The sequence below is a fragment of the Ammospiza nelsoni genome, chromosome 26 (assembly GCF_027579445.1).
Source record: "Ammospiza nelsoni isolate bAmmNel1 chromosome 26, bAmmNel1.pri, whole genome shotgun sequence".
Taxonomy (NCBI): domain Eukaryota; kingdom Metazoa; phylum Chordata; class Aves; order Passeriformes; family Passerellidae; genus Ammospiza; species Ammospiza nelsoni.
This window is the reverse complement of record NC_080658.1, coordinates 4,460,099-4,487,599: the sequence shown is the minus strand read 5'-3', so window position 1 is coordinate 4,487,599 and position 27,501 is coordinate 4,460,099. Positions and strand designations below refer to the sequence as shown.

Below are 27,501 nucleotides of genomic sequence, written 5' to 3'. Positions count from 1 at the left end.
GCCGCCCCGCGCTGCCCCGCTCGCCCTGCGGGCCCCGGGACGCTCCGGAGCCGGTCCCGACCCGGTCCCGGACGCACCCGGCAGTTCTGCAGCGGGCGCGGCGCTGGCGGCGGGCGCGGGACTCTCTATCGCGGCAGGCGGAGAGGCAGCCCGGGGGCCTTCGGCAGCGGCGGCGCAGGCGAGAGCAGCGGCGGGAGCGGAGCCGGGGCAGGTGAGGGAGAGAGAGAGACGGGGCCGGTGAGGGGGAGCGGGACCGGAACCGGGGACGGGGAGAGAGAGAGAGCAGGGCTGGGGCCGGTGGGGGAGAGCGGGAGCGGGGCCGGGGAGGGAGAGCGGGGACGGGACCAGAGCAGGGGATGGGGAGCGGGGCCGGGACCGGGACCGGGACCGGAGAGGGGGAGCAGGACCGGGGAGAGAACGCGGGGCCGGGACCGGGCAGGGTGAGAGAGCGGGACCGGAGAGGGTGAGAGGGAGAGCGGGGCTTGGGGCCGAGGAGGGGGAGCGGGGACGGGACCGGGGAGGGAGAGAGAGAGCGGGGCTTGGGACCAGGGAGGGAGAGCGGGACCGGGAGCGGGAAGAGAGAGCGGGGCTTGGGGCCGGGACCGAGGAGGGTGAGCCGGGACCGGGGCCAGAGAGAGAGAGCGGGATCGGTGCCGGGACCGGGGAGGGAGAGCGGGAGCGGGACCAGGGCTTGGGGCTAGAGCTGGTGAAGGAGAGCGGGGCCGGGGCTGGAGAGGGGGAGCGGGACCGGGGCTTCAGGCAGGGCTGGGCCCCCGGTACCACGGCCCCCGGGGGGTTCTGTGACGGCCCCGGTCTCTGTGCCCCCAGCGACCCTTTTCCCACCCCCCAGCATGGACACCGACCTGTACGACGAGTTTGGGAATTACATCGGGCCCGAGTTGGACTCGGACGATGACGACGATGAGCTGGGCCGGGAGGCCAAAGACCTGGACGAGGTGAGAGGGACAGCGAGCCCCGGGACCGGAACGGGGACGGCGGCACCCGGGGCGGGGACAGCGAGCCCCGGGACCGGAGCGGGGCCGGGCCCGCGGCTGCTCCCGCTCTGTGCGGGTCTGAGGGGGCTGCTCGGAGGTGGGGTCCGAGTGCTGAGGGTCCGAGTGGGGCTGGTGTTTGAAGAATTTACAAAATCTGTGCCTGTGGTAAAGAGGAACACCCAGATCTTGCTGGAAGGGTGAATGGGAGCTCCTGTGGTTGGGCTGGGTTGGGGTTGACTGGGTCGGGTCTGGCTGCATTTGGTGTCAGGTCCCATTGGGAGCCCCTCGGGAGGGAGCTGAGGTTTCTGCAGGGAGCCTGATTTTCATAGGGGGAGGCAGAGCAAGACCCCACAGACACGGGGGGAGCAGAGGGGCTGCCCCATGGGGGAATTGAGGGAGCCCCTTCCCATTTGGGACTAATTTTTGGGATTGGTGCCCTGGATTTGGGGCTGATTTTTGGGATTTTTGCTGTGGATTTGGGGCTGATTTTTGGAATCGGTGCCTTGGATTGGGGGCTGATTTTTGGGATTGGTGCCTTGGATTTTGGGCTGATTTTTGGGGTTTGTGCCCTGGATTGGTTTTGGGGATTGGTGTCCTGCTGCTCTGTGTGTGGGGGTTGCGTTACCAGGTGTGGTTCTTGGCCTCTGTGGTGTCCCTGCCAGCCCAGGGCTGTTCCTGACCCAGGAGCTGCTCCCAGGGCACCCCTGTGGGTGCTGGGGCTGCTCTGGGGGTCCCTGGCTCGGGGGTCACCCCAGGCCTGTCCCCCTGGGGGGCTCCACAGCAGCTCAGGGCGAGCTTTGGTTGCAGCTGGAGGATGATGATGATGATGATGACATGGGAGAACATGATGAGGAGCACCCTGGCATGGAGGTGGTGCTGCATGAGGACAAGAAGTACTACCCCACAGCAGAGGAGGTCTATGGGCCTGAGGTGGAGACCATCGTGCAGGAGGAGGACACACAGCCACTCACTGGTGAGAGGGGAGAGGGCTCTCAAGGCATCCTTGGAAAGGGGAAAATAAAAATAATATTGTTTAATATCAATATATTATTATTGTATATTTATAATATGATATGATTTGATATGATGGAATATAATATATTATTTGATATTATATAGTATAATATAAACAATTTATATTATATTATATTAACTATATTATATTTATATTTACTACATTATATTATATATTGTCTTTATAGATAATAATATAATATATTATTGTAGTATGTATTATAATAAATATAATATATTTATAGAATATATTTAAATACATTTTGATATTAATTATATTTTATATATGATATAATTAATATAATACATTATAATTATATAATAATATAATTATATCATATATAATATATTTATTTTATATATAATATAATATAGACAATATAATATATATAATATAATAATGTAATATCCTATATTATAACATAATATATTGCATTATATATTATATTTATAGCTTATATTATATATTATCTTTATAGCTAATATAATATAATATAATATAATATAATATAATATAATATAATATAATATAATATAATATAATATAATATAATATAATATAATATAACATATATTCCTTCTGTCCTGCCCCTTTGGAGCCCACTCATAGCCTCAGATCTCTGCCTGCTGTGTGCAGATTTGGGCACTTGGGTTTGCAAAAACCACAAACAAAGGTGTCTTTGGAAGAACAGGAATCAGCAGAGATTGGGAAGTGATTTAAGGGAGAATAAATACATTTAAATTATCTCCTTTGATTCCTGCATGCTGGAAGGGCCCTGCAGTGATCTTCTCCTGCAGCTGTGACAAACAGCTGAGAGAATCTGTCAGCCAGAAAACTGAGGGGTTTTCAGCTAAATTCCCCATTCCTGGGGGCCATTCCTGACCCTGCTGGCTCAGGGGCTCTGGGAACAGTTTGTTGTTCTGTCTCTTGTTTCAGAGCCCATCATCAAACCTGTGAAAACCAAGAAGTTCTCCCTGATGGAGCAGACACTGCCAGTCACTGTCTACGAGATGGAGTGAGTGTGGGGCTGAGGGGGGAGCAGATCTGGGGGTCTCATTGACCTGAGAGCAGCCAATTCCCAGGTTCTGAACCCAAAACAAGACAAGTGCAGGACAAACTATTTCACTTTCCCTCCCCATGGAAAATGAGCACAGGGTAGGGATGGACACAAAAGGAATTTCACCTCAGGGGCTGAGATCAAGCCCATAGCAGCAGCTTGTGCCTCAGGAAACCTTCTTGGAATGGTTTGGGGACCTTAAAGCTCATCCAGTGCCACCCCTGCCGTGGCAGGGACACCTCCCACTGTCCCAGGCTGCTCCAAACCCTGTCCAAGGGATGGAGCAGCCACAGCTTCTCTGAGCACCCTGTTAAATATCCACATGCTCAGAGAGTAGCACACATCATATTGGCACATTTTGGGTTGATCCCAGATTAGATCCCATCCGTTCCAGTTTCCACTGGGAATTTGCTGCTGGGTGAGTGCAGAGTGCTGTGCAGTCAGCAGGACACTGGGTCCATTCCTTGTGTCCCAAAGCAGCTTCTTGGGCACCAGAGCTGGGAGAAAACCTGGAAAAAAATCCAAATGCATTAAATTTTTTTTTTTTTAACATTTGGAGATGTTCCTGGAGCTGGTGTTTCCTCAGGGGTCCCTCAGCTGCCCAGGGGGAATTCAGCAGAGCTGGAGCAGAGCCCAGGAGCTGCTGGGGCTGATTTTCCTCAGTCCTGACCTGGGCTCTGCATTATCCACCACTTCCCTGATCCCTGTGTGCTCTGCTCATTCCATTTGTAATTAATTCATTTTTCTCCTGTTTGTTGATAGAATTGGTTAGGATGGGCCACAAGAAATTCCTTGTGGGGTGTAGCCAGGAACCTGCAAGCTTGCTATTGATTTCCCATTTAGCCTTATTTTCAGACCAATTAGGAAGGTTCTAATCAGGGTTAATATTGATTGCTGTATTTTTTAGCTCTTAATCAAAATGTTTTACATTAAGAAGTCTGTTGTATCAGTGAAAATTTAATCTGTTTAAAAAGGAAATTATTTGACAGCACTTATTCTCTGCAGGCCTCTGGCAGTGGCTGCATGTTTTATAGCTTCCCATTATTATTTAGGGGTGGTAATTTAGGATCTCAATTATCTTTTGGCCAGCATCCATCCAGAAGTGACCAGCTCATCATTACCCAGCTCAGCTGCTAATTTGAAAAAGACTTAATTCCTTAAGTGCCTGGAATGTCACTGTTTTAAGGCTTGAAAATCAGAATTAATGGTCTGTGGTTGCTTTCAGAGCTCCATGGGGTGCTTGTTATCCACCACCACCATTTACCTGCCTGCCTGCCTTGCTTTGAGTGCAAGTGCTTCATCATCTGAGTACATGGATGTGATTTTTTCCTCCAGTACTGACTAGAAGAGAAGAAAAATATTCAATAATATTCAATTGCTGGCAGCTTTACCAGCTCTGTATCCTCCCACCCACTGCCATCTGTCTGGGACTCCAACTCTCTTGTCCTCCCCATCTGGAAAGTGGGATTCTTCCTCCGCAGGGCACTGCCAGGATAAAAGTTTGGCAAAGATTCAGGGGGCACCTTGCATAGAAAGTGGAGCTGAAAAGCAGCACCTACTTTTCTTAGGCACAGCAGAAAGCCTCCAACAGTCTTTTGTGTTTTTGTTCCTGCAGTTTCCTGGCAGATCTGATGGACAACTCGGAGCTGATCCGGAATGTGACTCTGTGTGGGCACCTGCACCACGGCAAGGTGCTGTCAATGGCCAAAAGAATCCAAAATCAGGGGTAGTGAGGGTGACCTGCTGCTTTGCCAGCCCTCCTGGCCCCTGGTTCTCTGCAGCAGCACCTTCTGCTTCTCCTGCTCATGCATTTATTTACAGAATTCAAACATGGATTGGGTTGGAAGGGGCCTTACAGCTCATCCAGTGGCACCTTCCACTGTCCCAGGGTGCTCCAAGCCCCATCCAACCTGGCCTTGGACACTTCCAGGGGTTCAGGGACACCCACAGCTGCTCCCTGTGCCAGGGCCTGCCCACCCTCCCAGAGAACAATTCCTTCCCAATACCCCCAACCCTGCCCTCCTCCAGCTTAAGTCCATTCCCCCTTGTCCTGGAGCTGGGTTTCCCTGTGAAACGTACAGATATTTTTGTAGGTTGAATTAGTAGGTTTTCTGTGCTGCTGCTGGAGGGATGGGGCTGTGTTTGTGTCTGTCTGGAGAGAGGCAGCTCCTCTCTGTGCTCTTTTCCAGACGTGTTTTGTTGACTGCCTGATAGAGCAGACGCACCCCGAAATCCGGAAACGCGACGATCAGGATGTGAGTGAGCTGCTGGGGAATTCCCACCCTGGGGACACCCTGGGGTGGCTTTTACACCCTCAGGGAGGGGACACTGCATTGGGGACAGGGTGCTTCAGTGGCTGGAATGTAGAATTGGGTAGCCAGAGCTCAGTCCTAGCTCTGCATTGTGTATTATGTACACCCTAAGGGAGGGGACACTGCATTGGGGACAGGGTGCTTCAGTGGCTGGAATGTAGGATTGGGAAGGCAGAGCTCAGTTTTAGCTCTGGATTTTATATTATGTACACCCTAAGGAAGTATATAATATACACATTATGCATGATACGAATTATATGAAAATTAATATATAAATTATATGAAAAGGTATAACAATATGTGAAATGTATATAATATACACATAATGCCTTATATGTAGGAGTATATGAATTAGATGAAAATGAATATAAGAATTATATGGAAATATATATAAATATGTGAAATGTATATAATATTCACATTCTGCATTATATGAATGAATATATTAATTATATGAAAATGAATAGATGAATTATATGAAAACGTATATAAATGTGTGAAATGCATATAATATACACACAATGCATTATATGTATGAATGTATTAATTATATGAAAATGAATATATTAATTATATGAAAATGAATAGATGAATTATCTGAAAATGTATATAAATATGTGAAATGTATATGATATACACATAATGCTTTATATGAATGAATATATGAATTATCTGAAAATGAATAGATGAATTATATGAAAATGTATATAAATATGTGAAATGTGTATAATATACACATAATGCATTATATGAATGAATATACAAATTATATTAAAATGAATCTATTGATTATATGAAAATGAATCTATTGATTATATGAAAATGCATATAAATATGTGAAATGCATATAATGCACACATAATGCATTATATGAATTATATGAAAATGAATAGATGAATTATTTGAAAATGAGTATATGAATTATATTTAAATGAATATATGAATTATATTAAAATGAATCTTAATTATATGAAAATGTATATAAATATGTGAAATGTACATAATATACACATTATGCATTATGTGAATTAATATATGAATGATACAAAAATGTTCCTGCTTCTGTCCCTTGTCCCCTTAGTGATGTGCCAGAGTTGTTGTCTCCTGCTTCAAACTGAGTATCTGGTACCAAAATGTGACACTCTGATTTTTGTTTTGCCTTTGCAGCTCTGCTACACTGATATATTGTTCACAGAGCAGGAGGTGAGTGGTCTTGTAGTGATTTTATCCAGTTGTCTCATGCTTTACTCACAGTTGTAGGCAGTTTCCTTGTCCATTTTAATGCCTTTCTGTACTTTTTATTGACAAAGAAAATCTGCTTCTCTTGTTTGCCTCAGGAAGATTCCTGATCCAACTTCCTTCCCTCATCTCCATGTATGATTTTATAACTTGTGTAATGTTAAATCTGCAGCAGAGTCACCCCAGTCTGGGGCTAATTCTTACTTTCTTTGAGAGAAAAAGGAGGAAGGGATTTGCACCAATGGTAGAAGAGGAAAAAAATTATTTCAAAATAAATACATTTCTCCTTTTCTGACTCTGTGTTGGGCATGAGTGAGAATGTTATTTTGTGTCATGACCAGAACAATCCTTTGAAGCATTTTTTTTTCTCCTCTCAATGTTTATATTTTATACTCTGTGTGATCAAATCTTGTGCTTTGAGGCATAAGTTGGTGGCAGCAGAGGGTGAAAGCACAAACAAACACCCACATTCTGTCTCAGGTGTTGCCTGTGGTACCTCCTCAGCTGAAATCAGCTGTGGAGGGGGCAGTGGTGGCTCACCAGTCTGACCAGTACAGATGGGAGAGCTGGGCTGGGTGATCTGAGGTTATTACTCTCTTCCAGGATGAATATTTACTTCTTTCCATCTTTCTGATTTTTCCTTGATATTCTTTTAGAGATGATCCTTGTGTTTCTGTACAGGGTGATCCTTTTATTTATTTTTTTTAATGTAATCCTGATTTCTTGTGTTTCAGAGAGGGGTGGGGATCAAGAGCACCCCAGTGACAATTGTTCTGCCAGACACCAAAGGAAAATCTTTCCTCTTCAACATCATTGACACTCCAGGTGATTGTGCACTCCTGAAAATCCTGCTGTGGGAAGCACTTAGCTTTGTTTTGTACTTTTTATGGCTGACTCCAGCCTAGTCCTGAGCCTTCAGCTGAGTTCATTCCTCTGGAGTCACTTCCAGCAGCACTGACCCATAATCACCCAGGGTGCTTTGGGGTGAAGGGACCTTAAAGTCCATCTAATTCCAACCCCCTGCCATGGGCAGGGACAAGTCAGGCTCATGTATGTGATTAGCTGGCCTAATTAAGAGGTGATGAGGCTGCAGAGGTGTTTCTTAAGCAACACAGGGAGAATTTATTTTCCCAGCTATTGCCATGTGCAGTATTGACCCTGCTTTGCTCAAATGCTGTTGCCCCACAGTGAGACTCAGCAAGTTCCTCAGGCTTCTGTGGAGGGAAAATAATCACAAATGAATTTGTAAGAAACTTTAGGGAAGAGGGTCTTGGGACACATCTGCTGAGCTACAGCTCAGGATGAGGGAGGTTAGAGCGCAGGAGAGGAGGCTGGGGGGAGAGACATCTGTTGTCTTTGGGAAAAGAAGGAAGATTTCTTCTCAAAGTCCTTGCACAGAGCTGTGAGAAAAACAGTCACAAATGTGAGGAAGAGTGTCTGGTAAACAACTTGTGTGTATTTAAAAAAAATAGCATTAGAGCTGATGCTAAACCCTCATGGGGAGCTCTGGCAGCTGCTCCCATGTCCCTGTCTGAGGAGGAACCATCTCTGTTCTGCCTCTCTGGGTACCAGCAACCAGAGGAATCTGCAGAGCCCCATAGCTTCCCACCCTGTGTGCTGCTGCTGCTGCACCAGGGCTCTCTGTGCCTCTCATTGTCCCCTTTGTTGTGGTTTTGAAGGTCATGTGAACTTCTCAGATGAGGTGACAGCCGGCCTTCGCATCTCGGATGGCGTCGTGCTCTTCATCGACGCGGCCGAGGGGGTGAGTGCCTCCTCCTCCTCCTCCTGGGGTTCCATCTCTCACCCTGCACTCTGTGCTCCTGCCTCAGCATGAAGGCCTGGGCTGGGTTCAGCTTTCTGGGGTGAAGGGTTTTTGGAGGGCAGTTTGAGGGTGTTTTCCAGCTGAACAGGCAGCCAAGCCTGTGGCTGCTGTGTCCACACTGATGCGATGCTGTGGCCTGCAGGCTGATTGTGTGACTTGTGTGCATCTCCATGCCCATGGTACCTAAAACTGAGCAGCTTATTTATATCAGAGATGTCCACAGGCTTGGATTCAAGGAATTTGGTTGGGTTAGCACCTATTTGTGAGTTTCAGGATTAGCTGCTTGCTGAGCTTGGGCCTTTTTGCAGCCTGGCAGCAGACTAAGGGTCACTGGTTGTCCCTCATGCCCTAAATAACATTTTGTGGGGGCTTTCTTGGGGCTCTGAGCTCTCTGCTCCCTGCAGGTGATGCTGAACACAGAGAGGCTGATCAAGCATGCAGTGCAGGAGAGGCTGGCAGTGACTGTGTGCATCAACAAGATTGACAGACTCATCCTGGAGCTCAAACTGCCCCCCACAGATGCTTACTACAAACTCAGACACATTGTGGATGAAGTTAATGGTCTGATCAGGTGAGGCTGCATTGTTGTGCTGCTGTCCCTGTCCCATGGCTCACAGAAAACTCCTCAGTTTGTCTCTTGGTGTGTTGAGTCATAGAAAATGGGCCAGGAAGAACCCCTGGGAGTTCATCTCTGCTGATACATTGAATTAAGGAAGATTGGCTCTTCTTGGAAAACTCCAGAGATTTCATTTCCCCTGCCCCATTTCATTTTTCCTCCATTAAAAAGTAAAGAAAGTGGACATATGACCAGAGCAGGGAATTTGTGCTCCCAGATGTCTCAAATACACTGAAATTATTGGGTTGTATCCCAAATTGGAGGTTGAGATATCTCAAAGCTCCTAAATACTTGCTACAAAACTAAAAGAGGATTTGCTGTCTCAACTCCTGGACAAGGATTTTGATAGTGACACAGTCCCATCTCCTTGCCAGGGACATCTTAGACATTTCTGTGGGTTCTTCTGCACCCAGGGATTTTTTAACAGCATTCTGCCCTTCAAGTGAGTGTGTGTGTTTGCACACAAGCTCCCTGGCATGTTTTTGTTCAGTGTGTGCTGAGAGCAGAATAATTCATCCTTCCTAGCATGGCTGTGAGCTCATTAAACCTGTTTGGATTAAATTATATCCCTGTATTTTCTTTTCCCTTACTTGGTTGACCAACTTGGCTGCTTTTTTAGAAGAAGAAAAGTTATCCCAGATAAAAAAATCTGAAACATTCGTGCTGGTGACTTTTTAGTTCTAGGATCTTTAAATCTTTGCATTATTCCTTGAAATTTATAGGCAGAAAATGTTCCTGACCCTGAGATTCTGATGGCAAGCAAGCTGCAGCCTGTTTAAATTTTTTTGGCAATGCAGGCTCCTTGCCTGTCACTGCTGTAGGGTGTGGGAAGTGGGCTGAAGTGTCTTCTTTGGTTCATAACATTGATTTGATTTTATTTTTCTCCTCCCAGCATGTATTCCACCGATGAGAACCTCGTGCTGTCTCCCCTTCTGGGGAATGTGTGCTTCTCCAGCTCTCAGTACAGCATCTGCTTCACACTGGGGTCTTTTGCAAAGATTTATGCAGACACATATGGTGAGGATTAGCCAGAAACCTGGTGCACTTCAACATCTCATTCCCCAACCTTTCTTGTGGGGGTTTTCTGAGCCATTCAGCTTCCCCTGCACATGGCCAGTGTTTGTGTTCTGGAATTGCTGAGAGCTGAGTGGTGCTGCAGAGCTGAGCCTCGGGGGTTAAAAAGCACAAACACAGTTTGAGCAAAGATATTTTCTCCTGATAAATGTTTCTTGAGTCAGAAGCCAAGATTTTTTTCATACCCTGAGCAGAAATAACAAGCAGTTGAAGGCAGGTGTGTGTGTGTTGTGCTTTGCCTCCCTGTCAGCAGCTCAGGAGTGAAGCAGTTAAGCTCTTCCTGCCTTTTCCCAAAAGTCCAAGACTCAGCTGCAGCTGGGCACAAGCTTTGCCCACAAGGTTTTGCACTCTTGCCCTCTTTCTTTTTTAAGAAACTGTCTTTTTCTGGCCTGGATTTAATTTTCTGCTCCCCAGGTGCCCACTCAAGGCAATCTGCTGCCTGTAGCAGTGGGCTCTGTGCTGGCATGAGCAGCTGCACAGCCCAGGTTTTTGAAGTGCCCCACTGGGGAATTTGGGGATCTGGAGGAGCTGAGAGCAGGGGAAAGAAGGAGGTTGTAAAGCAGCTGGGGCAGCTCTTGCAGAGAACTTGGCCTGAGGGAGGATGAAGTTGTTGAGGTCAGGGAGTGATGGTGCCAGGACTGTCACGTGTCCTGAGAGTTTGGAGCAATAAATGAGCTCCCTGAAGTGTCACAGCATTAACTCAGAGCCTTGGGGGGCTGAGGACAGCACAGTTGGCAGGAGATGCCAACCAGGTGGGGAAGACAGGAGCTTAGAGTTGGGAATAGTGAATTCTGGTCCCCAGGAATTGTGTGTGCAGCCACCACATGTCACTGACAGGGGTTAGAGCAGCATCAGTGTCCAGACTGCAGCCACCAGGCAATTCCTTGTGTTCACACACCTGCCCACAGCAAAAGCTTGTTTGGAACCTGCTGAAGGTTCTCATTCCATCCTGGGATTTATAAATTCACCATCACAGCACCTTCAGTGCTGGGTGTTTGGCTGTGTGCTCCCTGAGGAAGAGGAAGGAGCCTGGAGATGTTCAGCAAGGCAGAAGATGCTGGTGCTGAGCCTGCAGGGTGAGGGCTGGGGACCATCCCAGCACCTTGGCACTGCAGCAGCAGTCACAGCATTCCTGTTTGGAAGTGCAGCACATGAGGTTGGGCTCCTGCAATGCTCTCAGCTCTGACCCTGTGGGTAGAGAGCTGGAATGTTCCTGGGCAGTCACTCTGTGAGCTGCAGTGTCCCTGGGCTGCTGGGCACATCCCCACTGGACTCTCTCTGCTCATCTCTGCCTGCTCTCCCCAGGACAGTTCTTAATCTTTCACTCAGAATTGGGACGAGGCTTTCACTCATCAGCATCAGTTCATTAAATTGAATCCTCAGGCTTGTTTTAAAAACCAAAATATAAAGATTTCTAAACTAAGAAAAAAGCAGTGATATCTGAGAGGCTTTTTCATTTGCTTTTTCCTTCAGGAGACATCAATTACCAGGAGTTTGCCAAGAGGCTTTGGGGCGACATCTACTTCAACCCAAAAACGTAAGAACCCTGTTTAAATGTTTTAATTTTACTTTATTCCTGGGTTTTTCCCTTCTTTCCCTGTTAAATGAGGACCCAAGGTCACTCCTGATCCTGTGATCCTGTGGTGGAGTGTGACAGTGTTCACAGGGGTCCGAGGATGAGGGAAGAGATGAGGATCTGACTCCATGTTTCAGAAGGCTGATTTATTATTTTATTATATATATTATATTAAAACTATACTAAAAGAATAGAAGAAAGGATTTCATCAGAAGGCTGGCTAAGAATAGAAAAAGAAGGAATGATAACAAAAGTTTGCGGCTCAGACTCTCTGTGATTGTCCATTAATTAGAAACAACCACATGAGACCAATCCCAGATGCACCTGTTGCATTCCACAGCAGCAGATAACCATTGTTTACATTTTGTTCCTGAGGCTTTTCAGCTTCTCAGGAGAAAAAATCCTAAGGAAAAGATCCTGCCTAACGTGAATCCATTTGGATTCACACCACAAGCAGCAGCAGAGAGGCTCTTCTGGCCTTCATTTGGAGTAAACCTGGCCCGTGTGTCCCTGACAGCTTTCCAGGGGATGGGAGGGAGGAGCAGAGGCTGTGCAGGGGTTCTGGCAGGCTGCATTTCTTGCTGCTCACCTCTCTGGTCTCCAACAGCCGCAAATTCACCAAGAAGGCCCCGACAAGCAGCTCCCAGCGCAGCTTCGTGGAGTTCATTCTGGAGCCCCTGTACAAGATCTTGGCTCAGGTCTGTCGTGGGTCATTCCTCCTCCCACAGCTCCAGGCAGGAGCAGCTGGGGCTGGGCACTGGGTCTGGTCCTGTCCTGTTCTGCAGTGGGGTCTGCACAGGGGGTGCACAGGAATCTTTATTTCTTGCAAGTGCAGTGCTGCATTTGCAGTGTATAGAACAATCCTTGCTCTTCCTTGTGTGCTCTGATAGCAGCCAAGTAGACAGTGCTTGGACTTGGAGCAAAGATTTGGATGAGGAGGAGTTGAGGGGGCTCAGCCTGGAGAAAAGGAGACTCAGGGGGGACCTTCTTGCTTTCTACAACTCCTGACAAGAGGGCGAAGTTGGGGGAGGTCGGGCTCTGCTCCCAAGGAACAGGGAAGGATGAGAGGAAATGGCCTCAGATTGTGCAGGAGGAGGTTTAGGAAAAATTTCTTCCCCCAAAGGATTGTCCAGTCCTGGCACAGCTGCCCAGGACAGTGATGGAGTCACCATGCCTGGATGGATTTAAAAGCCATGTAAATGCACTTGGGGACTAAGATGATTTAGTGGTGGCCTTGACAGTGCTGGGGAAATTATCTTAGAGAGCTTTTCCAGCCTTAATTCCATGATTCATGGATTTGACCCATCTGGCTCTTTTGTGAGCCATAACCCAGTGCAGCTCCAGAGCCCTGCAGGTTGTGGCTGGTTTGTGATGCTGCATTGGGGAGTTACTGACTGGGACTCCCACAGTGAACCTGAGAGTGGGACTTGTGGTCTTGCAGGTGGTGGGGGATGTGGACACAACCCTGCCCAGGACTCTGGATGAGCTTGGCATCCACCTGACCAAGGAGGAGCTGAAACTGAACATCCGGCCCCTCCTGCGGCTCGTCTGCAAGAAGTTCTTTGGGGAGTTCACAGGTACAAACAAGCTCTTTGTCTTCCCCTCCACAATTTTCACCTCACACCAAGAGTTGAGGGTTATATTTTGGCCAAGGAGTGCTGACTTGCACAGATCCTGCTCAGTTTCCCAAATCTAAGTTGTGACACCACAGGACAGCTTGAGGCACTGCTCCCCTCTCCCTGCTGCTGTGGGTGCTGCGGTCACCGTGGCTTTGCCTTGTGTTTATGGAGTCCAATTTTTTCCTCCACACTGCTTAACCCTGTCCTCACCAAGTGTTCCTGTTGTAGGTTTTGTGGACATGTGTGTGCAGCACATTCCCTCCCCAAAAGTGGGGGCCAAGACCAAAATTGAGCACACCTACACCGGCGGCGTCGACTCCGACCTGGGCGAGGCCATGAGCGAGTGTGACCCTGATGTAAGGAAACTCCTGTGTGCTCTGAGTGTGCAGAACCAATTCCAGCAGGCTCTGCTCCCCCTGCCCTGCCAGGGCTGCTGCCTCCCTGCACAGATTTGACTTGCAGCACTCTGAAACCTCTCACCCGACACTGGAACAAATCTCTTCACTCCAAGGAGCTTCAGCTGCCTGCCAGGGCAGCCCTGGAGAGAGGGAATTGTTTCACTGTGTTCAGATAAGAACAGGACTAGGTCAGGACTCCAGAGCATGTGGGAGCTGCAGGGTAGTTTTGTGTCCTTTTGCAGTCTTTTTGTCTCTTTTCCTTGAAGTTTAATTCTCTCTCTAAACTCTAAAAAACTGCATGGTGCTGATAAAAATAACCCTGTGTTAGTTAGTCAGCACCTTTTCTCTCCCAGCCCTGCAAACCCTTCCTCCTCCAACAGCTTGCACTGAGCTGTCATTTGGAGTTGACTGGAGCCACCAACGCTGGCAGCTGAGTGAGAAATTTGCCTGTGACTTTTGCTCTGATGTCTGTAGAGAAATTTATTTTAATGAGTTGTGATTATCCACATAAAACTCCACAGTGGTGACTGTCACCACATCACCAGTGTGGAGTGACCTTGTGGCACTGGGAGCTGTCATCTTGGGGAGCTCAGGTGCTCTGCCCTGAGCAGGTGACATTTTTCCTCATGGCTTTGTCCCAGCCACCATTTGCTGCTCTACAGGAGCTCCAGAAAAGTCCACCATGGTCATTCCAGAGCTTTCCATGCAGGGCAAGGAAATGTAGGGCTTCCAGTGGCAGGAGCTGAAGGACTTGGCTAAATTCCAATTTTTTATCCACAAATCAGACTATTCTGAGTTAAAAGAGATTCACAAGGATCATCAAAGTCCAGTCCTGCCAGATCTGTGTCTGTTTCTTTACTCTGTTTTGCAAGAAGCTAATTTCTGTCTCTCTGTGTCACGGGAAGGGTCCCTTGATGTGTCACACCACCAAGATGTACAGCACTGATGATGGTGTGCAGTTCCACGCCTTTGGCAGGGTGCTCAGTGGCACCATCCATGCTGGGCAGCCTGTGAAGGTCCTTGGGGAGAACTACACCCTGGAGGACGAGGAGGATTCCCAGATTTGCACCGTTGGACGCCTCTGGATCTCAGTTGCAAGGTACACAAAGCTCTGGCAATGTGTTTATTGGGAGAGGAGTCACCTGGTGAAGGACTGGGAGGGAGAAGGAAGGTTCTGGAAGGTGTGAGGCTGCAGTGATACTCTCCTGTCTTTCAGGTATCACATTGAGGTGAACAGAGTTCCTGCTGGCAACTGGGTGCTGATTGAGGGCGTGGACCAGCCCATAGTGAAGACAGCAACTGTGACAGAGCCTCGGGGCAATGAGGAGGTACCAGGCATGGCTGGCATTGCTCAGCTTTGCAGGGTGATGGGGTACAGCCCAAAAACTCCTCTACAGGGGTTAAAGAATCCCTGTGTGATGTGGTGCCAGGGCACAAGAGCCACTGAGTGTGGTGGTGTTCACTGGGGTCCCAGGGTGAGGGAAGAGATGAGGATCTGACTCCGTGTTTCAGAAGGCTGATTTATTATTTTATTATATATATTACATTAAAACTATACTAAAAGAATAGAAGAAAGGATTTCATCAGAAGGCTTGAAAGGAGTGATAATAAAATCTTGTGACTGACCAGAGATTCTGAGACAGCTGGACTGTGATTTGCCATTAATTACAAACAACCACATGAGACCAATCCCAGATGCACCTGTTGCATTCCACAGCAGCAGATAACCATTGTTTACATTTTGTTTCTGAGGCCGCCTTAAAAATGTGAGAGGATCATTTCAGTGATGCTGATTTTCAGTACATTTTGGAGCACCAGAGAAATTCAGTAAGACTGCTAGCAGTTTCTGCTAATGGTTGAGGATGGTAAGCAGTATGATCTCAGTAATTATAGAGCTCCATGCTCTTGCTAATCTTAGGCAAAATAATAAAAAATAATTTATCCAAAGGATAAATTCACTGGGAAATCATATGAACAAAACTGACACAAATCAACACCATTTTACATAAATTTGCTAAATAAAATAGAGAATTTTACTTAATCATGTGATAAAGTTACAAACTCTGGTCTGTGACTGTGTTCACAGGGGTTTTTGGATGAGGGAAGCGATGAGGATCTGACTCCATGTTTCAGAAGGCTGATTTATTATTTTATGATATATATTACATTAAAACAATACTAAAATAATAGAAGAAAGGATTTCATCAGAAGGCTGGCTAAGAATAGAAAAGGAAAGAATTAATAACAAAAACTTCATCTTGGACTCTCTGTCTGAGCCAGCTGGGCTGTGATTGGCTATTAATTAGAAACAACTAACATAGACTAATCAAAGATCTACTTGTTGCATTCCACAGCAGCAGATAACCATTGTTTACATTTTGTTCTTGAAGCCTCTCAGCTTCTCAGGAGGAAAAGTCCTAAGGAAAGGATTTTTCATAAAAGATGTCTATGACACTGGTCAGCTTCTCAGGAGAAAAAATCCTGAGAATTTTATGAAAAGGTTTTTCATAAAAGGTGTCTGTGACACCCTGAGGGAAAGAGAAGAGCTTCACATGCTGTGTATGACCCTGAGGACATGCAGGGATGCAGTTTCAGCTCTTTGTCCTCTCTGGTTTCAGGCTCAGATCTTTCGTCCCTTGAAGTTCAACACCACATCTGTGATCAAAATAGCTGTGGAGCCAGTGAACCCCTCAGAGCTGCCCAAAATGTTGGATGGTCTTCGTAAAGTCAACAAGAGCTACCCCTCACTTACAACCAAGGTACTGCTGGGGGCACCTGGACCAGAGCATTTCCAGAGGTTCCTTCCAGCCATTCTATTCTGTGATTTCTCTGTGTGTTTGTGTGGCTGTTTCCAGCCAGTGCTGGGGGCAGCCTCTGGGCTGATCTTCAAAATAATCAGGGTTTTTACCACAGGTTGTTATATTTGTTGTGGGTCTTTTCATGCTGTTTCAGTTGATCTCATCAATTATGTAGAAATAAAAGAAAAATGTAAATCCAGCAGAAAAACGTAAAAGCATCCTGCTGTGCCAGGGAAGAGCCCAGCAGCACTTCCTGCTGGAAAAGGCTCTGGGAGCTTTCCTTGGGGTGTTCTGACTCTACCAAAGTCTATTTAAGGCTGATCCTTCCTCAGGCTTGAGCAGGAAGGAGCTGTGAGCTGCCAGCTGAATCCCTCTTTTCTCTTCCAGGTGGAAGAATCTGGGGAGCATGTGATCCTGGGAACAGGAGAGCTGTACCTGGACTGTGTGATGCACGACCTGAGGAAGATGTACTCTGAGATTGACATCAAGGTGAGGCAATCAGAGAGGGATTTTCCCACTGGAAACACTGGACAGGGTTTTGATCCCCTCTCTCAGAACCTGCCTGAACATACAACATGGATTTTGTTACCTTCCTGTAAAATTAAAAAAAAAATAAAACTGTTAGGGTGTAAAAGGGTCTCTTCCAGCCTGTCACCAGTGGGACTGAGAGTGGCACATTGGCTTGGAGAAGAATTTTCCATATTCCAACCTTCCCTGTGCTTAGAGCATTGCCTGCTCAATTTATTTATTGCCTGGCTAGCATCAAATAAATAAATTGAGCAGGATTTTTCATACCTGCAATTAGATTTAAATTTTCCTGTCTTATTTGAAAGCCTCAGTGCTTCATGCACGACCCTGATTAAAACATTGTCTTGTAGGTGTTTAGAGGTTTCAAACAGTCATTTTACAAGCAGAAAAGTACTGAAAACTTGACAAACTTTTTCTTCTTTTAGGTGGCTGATCCAGTGGTGACATTCTGTGAGACAGTGGTGGAAACATCCTCCCTGAAGTGCTTTGCTGAGACACCCAACAAGAAGTAAGGCTGTTGTCCACCAAATGGCATTCCTGAGTGAGCAATGAGCTCCTCAGGGACACACCAGAGTCCCAGGGATGTTCCTGTGCTGTGTAGGAGCTCTGAGAATGAAGGGAACAAAGCCAAATCCACATCCTCCTTTTTCCCTAAGTGTCACACCTTCTCAGCAGTTCTGGGATCCTGGAGCAGGTGCCAAAGTGCTGCCTTCAGTAATTCCCCCAAGAGTTTCATGAGGAAGAGCTGTGTGTTCTCTTATCCATATGTAATCTTGGATTTGTTCTCCTGGTGATGCCCTGGAGCCTTGCAGCTGCTCTCATCTCCCTCCTCCAGCCCCTCACAGTGCATGAGATTGGAAAAGGGAGATCTGTGTGCACAGGATGTTCCCATACCTGAATTTTCAGAGAAATCATGATCTGCTGAAGTGGACTCTCCTGTGTTCCCCTGTGGTTTCTGGTTCTTCTTGCCTTCCTTTATTCTGACACAAATCTCACCATGTTTGGCAGCCTTAATTCTGGGAACAGAGATGTTCCAGTCCTCACAGAATCACAGGATGGTTTGACTTGGAAACAACCTTAAAAACCATCCAGTTCCAAACCCTCCTGTGGACAGGGACAGCTTCCACCAGACCAGGTTGTTCCAGTCTTAGGTCAGGCTTTGACCTTCTTTGCTGGAGGCAGGTTTCAGGCATTGAGGCAGCATTTGGTGTGTCAGATGCAGCTCCCAGAGACACCTTCCCCAGCCCAAGGGCTCCCTCCTGCAGCCCTGGGTGTGGGACAGGAGGGCTGGAGCCACTCTGTCCCTCAGCTGTCCCTGGGATGTGTTCACAGGGCTTCATCAGCCCAGCTGCATCCAAGCTGGGTGCAGTGAGAGAATCACAGAATTGTGGAGTTACTAAGGTTGGAAAAGACCCTAAATGAAGTCCAGCTGTCAACACAGCACCTCCATCATGTTCACGACTGAGCCATATCTACAAGTGCCACATCCATGTGTTTTTTGCACAGTTCCAGGGATGATGACTCCATCACTGCCCTGGGCAGCTGTGCCAGGCCTTTACAACCTTTTCTGTGTAAAATTTTCCCTGATATCTCACCTAAACCTCCTCTGGCTCAGCTTGAGGCTTCTTCCTCTCAATCTATCCTTTGTTCCCTGGGAGCAGAGTCTGACCCCCACCCCTGGCTGCCTCTCCTATCAGGGAATTATGGGGAGCCAGAAGGTGCCCCCTGAGCCTCATCTTCTCCATCCAGGCTGATTCCTCCAGCTCTGTTCCCTTCTCTGGATACATCCCAGCCCCTCCAGGGCTGCCAGTCTTCCCAGTTAGCCCCATTTCCATCACTGTGGTCTCTCCTCAGGAACAAGATCACAATGATTGCTGAGCCCCTGGAGAAGGGATTGGCAGAGGACATTGAGAATGAAGTGGTGCAGATAACATGGAACAGGTATGAGCAATCTGGGAGGGCAGGAATGCAGCTGGAAGTAAATAACTGGGAAAAGGGAATGCTGGAACCTGCAGGTGCACAGGATCAGGCAGAGATCCTGGCTTGGTTTTCCTGCCAGCCACTCTGTGAGCATCTCTGACTGAGACTTTTGTGCCTGAAGGGAACAGGGTTGTAAATACATCGAGTTCAGGTCAGATTCTTGTTTCCTAAAGCTTCTTCCCTTTCTCTTTATCAGAAAGAAGCTGGGTGAATTCTTCCAGACCAAATACGACTGGGATTTGCTGGCTGCCCGTTCCATCTGGGCCTTTGGGCCTGATGCCACTGGCCCAAACATCCTGGTAGATGACACACTGCCCTCAGAGGTGAGGAGTGAGACCTTTGTCCATGGTGCCAGGAGGTGCTCAGTGCTCTCAGAACTTTCAGCAAGGCCATGGTGCTTTTGGGGTTATCATTGTTTGCCTCAGACCTGCTGCACTTTCCCCACAATGATCCTACCAGGTCACTTGTTTTTTTCAGGTGTTGCTGTTTGAGCCAAAAGGCAAAAAAAAACCTTTTTATTTTTTTACCTTGCCTTTCAGAATCCCCTAAAATGTTGGCTCTTAATTTCTAGTGCTGTAGAAATTACATTGTGCTGATGCTCTTGGTCTGTGAGAGGGAGTAGGTGGACATGGGAACACAGGGGAACATTGCTGCTGGTTTGGGAACTGGCTGTGTTAGTGGCTGTGATGAGGTGTGGTCTCTGAAGCTGTCTGTCCATCTGTCTGTCTGTCTGTAGGTGGACAAGTCTCTGCTGGGTTCAGTGAAGGACAGCATCGTGCAGGGCTTCCAGTGGGGGACCAGGGAAGGGCCTCTCTGTGATGAATGTAAGTGAGACCTGTGTGGAAAGTGAAACAATGAGAAATTGGTTAAATTCTTCCATTTTTAAGCATTCAGGTGCTCTAGGCTGAGCAGGCTTTGGTGGAAGGTGTCCCTGGCCATGGCAAGGAGTTGGGCTGGATCAGCTTTAAGGCTCCACTCCATGATTCTGTGATATGCAGGGTTATGATGTGGTGGTGCTGGAATTAAATTTAGGAGAATTGCTGGGTGTTTGGGCATGTGGGGATGTGGTTGGTGCTGGCAGAGGATGTCCCCTGAGGTCGCTGGCTGTCATTTCTCCCTCTGCAGTGATCCGCAACGTGAAGTTCAAGATCCTGGATGCAGTGATTGCTCAGGAGCCCTTGCACAGGGGTGGAGGGCAGATCATCCCCACGGCCCGCAGGGTGGTGTACTCTGCCTTCCTCATGGTGAGGGCCTGCCTGGGCTGGGCTGATGCCCCCAGCCCTGCCTGGGGCTCTGGGTGCACTCTGAGTCACTCACCATCACTGTCTGCAGCAGAGTCCTGCAGGCCTGCATTGCAGCCTGGTGTGCATCTGCTCACTCTCCCCTTGCTGCTCCTGCTGGGCTTGCTGGGAAGGGTGGGCAGGGGGAGAGGGAGGCGTGTGACTCATGGCCAGAGGGAGAAAAGGTCCTTGCAGTGTTTGTGCTGCTGCTTTGGGCAGCCATGGGGCAGCAGGACCCCTGTAACCTCACCAAGCACTGAGTCTGACTGTGCTGTTGAGCTGTGAGAGACTCAGTGGCTCATGTCCTTGTCCTCTCACAGGCCACCCCTCGTCTGATGGAGCCCTACTACTTTGTGGAGGTGCAGGCCCCTGCTGACTGTGTGTCTGCTGTGTACACCGTGCTGGCCCGGCGCAGGTGAGCTGCTCCTGCTGCCAGCACTGGGGGCTTGAGAGCAGCAGAACTGGGATCTGGGCTGTTGGAGCATTCCTGCCTCTGCTTCAGAGGGTGAAGTGTGCAGGGGGTGAAGCTGTTGGGGTCTGGGCTGTTGCAGAGTTCCTGCCACTGCTGCAGAGGGTGAAGCTGTTGGGATCTGGGCACTTGGAAAATTCCTGCCATTGGTGCAGAGGGTGAAGCTGTTGGGATCTGGGCTGCTGGAAAATTCCTGCCATTGGTGCAGAGGGTGAAGCTGTTGGGATCTGGGCTCTTGGAAAATTCCTGCCATTGGTGCAAAGGGTGAAGTGTGCAGAGGGTGAAGCTGTTGGGATCTGGGCACTTGGAAAATTCCTGCCATTGGTGCAGAGGGTGAAGCTGTTGGGATCTGGGCTCTTGGAAAATTCCTGCCATTGGTGCAGAGGGTGAAGCTGTTGGGATCTGGGCTCTTGGAAAATTCCTGCCATTGGTGCAAAGGGTGAAGTGTGCAGAGGGTGAAGCTGTTGGGATCTGGGCTGTTGGAGAATTCCTGCACTGGTGCAGAGGGTGAAGCTGTTGGGATCTGGGCTGCTGGAGAATTCCTGCAGCTGCTGGAGAATTCCTGGGCTGCTGGAGAATTCCTTTATTCTGAGACAAATCTCACCATGTTTGGCAGCCTTAATTCTGGTGCAGAGGGTGAAGCTGTTGGGATTTGGGCTCTTGGAGAATTCCTGCCACTGCTGCAGAGGGTGAAATCTCTGTGATGTGACATTTGGAAGCTTCCTGACTGATCCTGGCCCTGAGCAGTGTGGGGAGGGATGTTGAGGATCACACACAGCCTTTGGGTTGTGCCTGGTTCTTGCTGAGTGTCAGGAGAATGTGCACAGCTCTGTGCTCAGCCCTGGGGCACAGGAAGGACTTGGACCTCCTTCAGTGGCTCCAAACAAGATGCTCAGGGGGCTGGAGCAACTAAAAACGGGTTGGGAATTTTAGGGTGGTTCAACCTGGAGAAGAGAAAGCTGCAGGGAAACCTTAGAGCCCCTTTTAATGCCTAAAGGAGCTCCAAGAGAGCTGGAAAAGGCCTGGAGTGCCAGGGTGTCAGCACAGTGAGTCCCCAGCTGGGTAATGATTGACACAGACTCCATAAAGCCTGATCATTTTCTTTATTAAGAAACCCATTGCTTTTTTATACCTTAATTCACTACAGGTGAACCTGGATGTAAAAAAGCAATGAGTTTCTTATAGCCAGGTTTAAAAAATATAAATTGGTCCTGTACTTAAAACACCATCACCATTGGCTAATTAAGAAACCACCCTTTGGTAAACAAATCTCCATAACACATTCCACACATTCACAGTAGCAGGTGCAGCAAGTTAAGAATTGTTTCTGATTCTTTTCTCTGATCTTCTCAAGCTTTTCCCAGAATGATGCCTGGGGAACTTCTCTGTTTTTCTCTGCTGCAACACCAGGACAAGGGGGAATGGCTTCCCAGTGCCAAACAACAGGGTTAGGTGGGATATTGGGAAGAAATTCTTGGCTGTGAGGATGGAGAGGCCCTGCACAGGTTGCTCAGAGCAGCTGTGGCTGCCCCATCCCTGGAAGTATCCAAGGTTGGACAGGGCTTGGAGCCACCTGGGACAGTGGAAGGTGTCCCTGCCTATGATAGAGGGGGTGGAACTGTGTGAGGTTTGAGGTCCCTTCCATGACTCTGTGACACAGGAACGCTGATCCTTTGACACTTTTGCAGAGGCCATGTCACCCAGGATGCTCCAATCCCAGGCTCTCCCCTGTACACCATCAAAGCCTTCATCCCAGCCATTGATTCCTTTGGCTTTGAGACAGACTTGAGGACCCACACACAGGGCCAAGCCTTCTCCCTCTCTGTCTTCCACCACTGGCAGGTGAGTCCATGCCCTGGGGAGGTGGGGAAGAGGGACAGACAGGATCAGGCTCCAACAGAGCAGGAAAGCTCTGGAGAGCATCCTCAGAGGATCTTGGGGAGGTTTGTGTGCCAGCTGTTCCATGTCTGCCAGGCTTTGTTCTAAGTCCCATCACTCCCAGTCACAGTGAGGGAGCCCTGGAAGCTGCTGCTGGCTGAGTGTTAGGATTCTGCAGTGCCTGGGGAGAGGACAAACCCCTTGGGAGGAGGGAACATGTTTGGGTCCACTTCATGCAGCAGAAATCTTGGAGTGAAGCTCAGACTCACTGACCTGCCATAGAAAGTTTGATTTGTGCCACACTTTGTGTCTCACAGAGATGGTGTTTTAAACCTGTAGGAAGCAAAGTTGGGGACAAAATGCTGTTCTCTGGCCACTTCTGTGTCTGGGGCAGATCAGGTCCTGGGAGGTGCACAGTGCTTTGGGGTGCAGCCCCATGAGAGCAGCAGCTGCAGGCTGAGCCCTGGCCTAAAGGTTGGTGTGTCAAAGCCCAAGGCTCAGCTCTGAAACAACAAACATGCCTGGTTTGTTGAGGAGGTTGTGCTGAGCAGGACTTGCATGGATTGCTCTGTTAGGAGGTGTTGTGAGGTCCTGCAAGGGGAGAGACACGTCCTTGGCTTGAGTTCTCAGCCCTGTGTTATGACTTCTCACTTCTCAGCAGTGACATGGGTTTGTGTGCCAGGTGGGGTGCTGGGGTGTCTGTGGGACCCAGGGATGTTTCTCCAGGAGGCTGAAGCAGCCCCAGCATCACTCTCACACCCTGGCCCTGTGTTTCAGATCGTGCCTGGGGACCCCTTGGACAAGAGCATCGTTATCAGACCACTGGAGCCACAGCCAGCCCCACACCTGGCCAGGGAGTTCATGATCAAGACCAGGCGTAGGAAGGTGTGTCTGGGCCAAATCCCTGTGCTCTGCCTCTGTCCCAGCAGGGACCAAATCCCTGTGCTCTGCCTCTGTCCCAGCAGGGAACAAATCCCTGTGCTCTGCCTCTGTCCCAGCAGCTGAGCTGTTGCTGTGTTGTCCCTTGGCTGTGCCACATCCCCTCTGTGTTCCCAGAATGGCCCCAGGACCTTCCCTGTGCTGCCCATCAGAACCTGCCAGTCCAAAACCAGTGACTCCAGTCCAAAACAGGATCCTGTGGTCTCTGCTGAGCCCTGCTCCCTCCCCAGCTCCTCTGAGCCCTCAGTGTAGCCCCCTTGTCCAGCAGAAACAGCAGAACTGCTTTCTCTGCTGCTTTAGCTGCACTGAGGGGCTGCAGAGGGAATCAGGCTCTCCTGTGGGGAGCAGTGAGCTGGCTCAGCAGCAGAAACCACATTTGTAGGTTCCTGAGGAGTGTTAGATGCTTTCAAGCTGCAGACAAACACCTGATGCTTTTTTGGAGCCTGAAAATTTCTCTTACAAGGTCTCTTCAGTGGGCTGTGTGGGGAATAACCCTGGTTTGTGTTATCTGCAGGGCCTGACTGGGGAGCCCTTAGTGGTCTGGTGCAGCCCCCTTGTCCAGCAGAACTGGTTTCTGTACTGGTTTAGCTGGACTGAGGGGCTGCAGAGGGAATCAGGCTCTCCTGTGGGGAGCAGTGAGCTGGTAGATGTGCTCAGCAGCAGAAACCATGTTTGTAGGTTCCTGAGGAGTGTTAGATGCCTTCAAGCTGCACCTCATGCCTTTTTTGGAGCCTGAAAATTTATTTTATGAGGTCTGGGCAGTGGCTGTGTGGGGAATAACCCTGGATTTGTGTTACCTGCAGGGCCTCAGTGAGGATGTGAGCATCAGCAAGTTCTTTGATGACCCCATGTTGCTGGAGCTGGCCAAGCAGGACGTCGTTCTCAACTACCCCATGTAACCCTGCTGCCCTGGCATGGGGGCTGACCCAAGGCCTGGCTGGCACCTGCTGGTCCCTCCCCATCCCTGCTTGCCCAGCCTGGCTCCTGGAGGCTCAGGGCAGGCAGGGAGCTGCTCCTCATGGCTGGAGGAGTCTCCATGGACCAATTGTGGGCATTTCCATACAGGGAGCAGCCCCGAGCATTTTGTATTCTTGGTCTCCAGTTGCCTCCAGGGAGGTTTTTTTCCTTTTGGATGTGCTCCTCCAGCTCACAGAGCTGAGCAATGTCAGTGTGGATTCCTGAGGACTGGGCCTCAGCTGTGTCAAGCATTTCAGGCAGCTGAGAAAAAGGGGGGGATGCTGGGGGAGAAATGTGGCTTTGACCTTTCTGTACCTTTTTTTTTGAACCCTTTAAAATGTTTAGTACAAATTTCCAGGCTGGACTTGGCCTGATTGTGCCCTGACATGGCAGTGCTGGGGGAGGCTCTGCTTTCCCAGTGCTTCCAGGATTTCTCCCACCCTCAGCCCTGTGTCACTCCCAAGGACTCCCTGTCTCCCAGCTCTCCCACTCCTGCCTGTGCCAGTGAATGGACCAGCCACCCCTATTTTTTCCCCTTTCTCCCCCAGTCTTGCTGAGTTTTCAGGGATTTTTCAGCTGCTCATCCTCTGAGGTTTTTGCTGCTCCCTCTCCACTTCCCTGCTCTGTCTCTCCCTCTCTGAACTCTGCCCCAGTTCTGTCCCAAGTGTGTGCTGTGAAAGCAGGGCTGATTTATGGGGATGAATGTCTGCTGGGGACATTCCTGCCCTCCCTGTCCCCTGCTGCCCCCAGCTTGGGCTGGCCTGGCCCTGCCCTGGTGCTGCTGTGCTAAATTTGGCCCTGGCAGCCTCGTTCATCACAGCAACATCCCTGGGAAGCCCCCCCAGAGCATCCCTGTGCTCAGAGGGGCTTGAGATGGCCCTGGGACAGCAGGACAACCTGAGGACAACCTCCTCCCTCCTCCCAAAATCTGCCAGCTGCTGGTGGAAGCTGGGAGGCACTGGGCTGACACGAGCACGGGATAGGAAACATCCATGGGCCAGCACATCCAGCCCTCCCAGCAGGTGCTGGGTTTCTGGAAAATGCATGTTTTGGGGGATAACTCAGGCCAGAGGAGCATCAAAAGCAGGGAGGGGAAGGATTTCCTGTCAGCCTCATCAGCATCACCCCCCAGGCCGTGCTGCTGCCCCACCCCATGGCCAGCAGGAGGGCTCTGGCCTTATCAGCAGGCTCAGCTGTTGCAGGGATGCAATCTGCTTCTCCAGCCCTGTCACCAGGCTCAGCCTTTCCTGCTCTCAGTGCCCCTCACCTCCCACATCTGCCCTGGCACCGTGGTCTCATCAATGGCATGTCCCACCTCTGTCCTGGGGGAAAGTGGGGCTCAATCTTGACTTGGTGCAAGCAGAATTCAACCCTGGCACCCCCATGGCTGTGACTGTTCACAGGGGTCTGAGGTTTGGGGAAGAGATGAGGATCTGACTCCATGTTTCAGAAGGCTGATTTATTATTTTATGATATATATTCTATTAAAACTATACTAAAAGAATAGAAGAAAGGATTTCATCAGAAGGCTGGCTAAGAATAGAAAAAGAAAGAAAGAATGATAACGAAGGTTTGTGTCTCAGAGTCCAAGCCAGCTGACTTGATTGGCCATTAATTAGCAACAACCACATGAGACCAATCCCAGATGCACCTGTTGCATTCCACAGCAGCAGATAACCATTGTTTGCATTTTGTTCCTGAGCCTTTTCAGCTTCTCAGGAGGAAAAATCCTAAGGAAAGGATTTTTCATAAAAGATGTCTGCGACACATGGCCACGCTGGGGGTGCTTGTCACCTCCCAGTACAGCCCAGCACCAAACTGGGCCTGCAGAGACCAGGCCGGGCATCTCAAGAGCAAACCCTGGGATGCTGCAGCAGGATCAGCCTCTGGGGCTTGGTGGTGCTGCCCTGCCCATCCCAGGGCTTGGGGGTGGCCCTGCCTCTGGAGCTCTGGTCCCGGGGTGTTGGAGTGTCAGGGGTAGGATGGAGATGAGAGATCTCTGCAGCCAAGTTTGGAACTTGGGGTTTATTGCAAAGGGCCTGGGTGCAGGGCCCTGCTGGGAGCTGCCAAACACAGCTCAGAGCAGGCTGAGAGGAGAGAGGGGGAGAGAGGGTGAGAGAGTAAAAGGGGTAAGCAAGCAAAGTTCCTATTCCAATACAATAAATCATCTTCTGTGTTGAATATTCTAATTCTCACTAACCAATCCAGTACAACATACAAATCCTACAGCATTTCCATACAGCCTATAATAATCATTACATTACCACACTGTGTTACATTTTAAAGCCTAAAAACTCCTCTTTGGGCCCCTTCTGCCAAGCTGTAGGGTCTGCTCTGACCCTTGGGCCTGTCTGCAAGCAGAGGGTGTTGTTCCATCAAAAGGGGATCACCTTCAGCTGGCCACACCATTGTTTTCCAGTTGTTCAGTAACTGAGGGATCTCAAAGCTTGCTTTCATTTCAATCTCGCTTATAGTTTCCATATTCTCAAAATCTTTTGCCAGACAATCATATTTATAAGGCTTTCCTGTTTCATCTTCCCCAGCACCGAGGCTTGGGGGTGGCTCTGCTTCGGGAGTGCCACCAGCCCCAGCCTGGCCCTGAGCTGGGGATTTTCCACGGAAAATGCTCTGCCCTGACCCCAGCTCCTGCTGTGTGGCTGGAATTTCCCCACACAAAGGATCTGTGATGACCCAAGGGATGTGCTTGGGATGTGCCTGCCCTGGCATGGTGCAGGTAAACTGAGGCACATGGAATCACGCCCTGGGAGTCCATCTGTGGCATGAGTTGGGCTCAGCTTTGGGACATGCCCCGGGGATGTGCCCCCCACTCTCATCAGGGCCATCAGCACTGAGTGACCCTGTGCTGACCCCCCAGTTGTTCCATTTGTCCCCATCCCCAGGGATTTGGGAGGTCCTACAGGATCTGGAACCTTGAGCAGCCTCGTGGGA

General features: G+C 49.2%; 1 protein-coding gene across 2 annotated transcripts; it reads left to right on the top strand.

Annotated features, from left to right (window-relative positions):
- The first annotated feature begins 125 nt into the window (after positions 1-125).
- EFTUD2 (elongation factor Tu GTP binding domain containing 2) lies at positions 126-24,903 on the top strand. 2 transcript variants are annotated; one of them, XM_059489136.1, is made up of 28 exons: positions 126-211; positions 851-956; positions 1,803-1,968; positions 2,947-3,025; positions 4,683-4,758; positions 5,257-5,322; positions 6,547-6,582; positions 7,353-7,443; positions 8,298-8,380; positions 8,845-9,011; positions 9,949-10,073; positions 11,604-11,667; positions 12,314-12,404; positions 13,148-13,283; positions 13,554-13,681; positions 14,629-14,822; positions 14,940-15,051; positions 16,342-16,482; positions 16,909-17,010; positions 17,475-17,557; positions 18,904-18,990; positions 19,226-19,352; positions 19,766-19,853; positions 20,155-20,273; positions 20,630-20,724; positions 22,467-22,620; positions 23,434-23,541; positions 24,399-24,903. In XM_059489136.1, exons 2-28 carry the CDS (start codon positions 852-854, stop codon positions 24,492-24,494), a joined length of 2,919 nt encoding a protein of 972 aa, XP_059345119.1. In that variant the 5' UTR covers positions 126-211; position 851; the 3' UTR covers positions 24,495-24,903. The 2 variants fall into 2 exon arrangements, with proteins under 2 accessions (XP_059345119.1, XP_059345120.1); XM_059489137.1 differs by having other exon boundaries at positions 187-211; positions 829-956.
- The last annotated feature ends 2,598 nt before the right edge of the window (positions 24,904-27,501 follow it).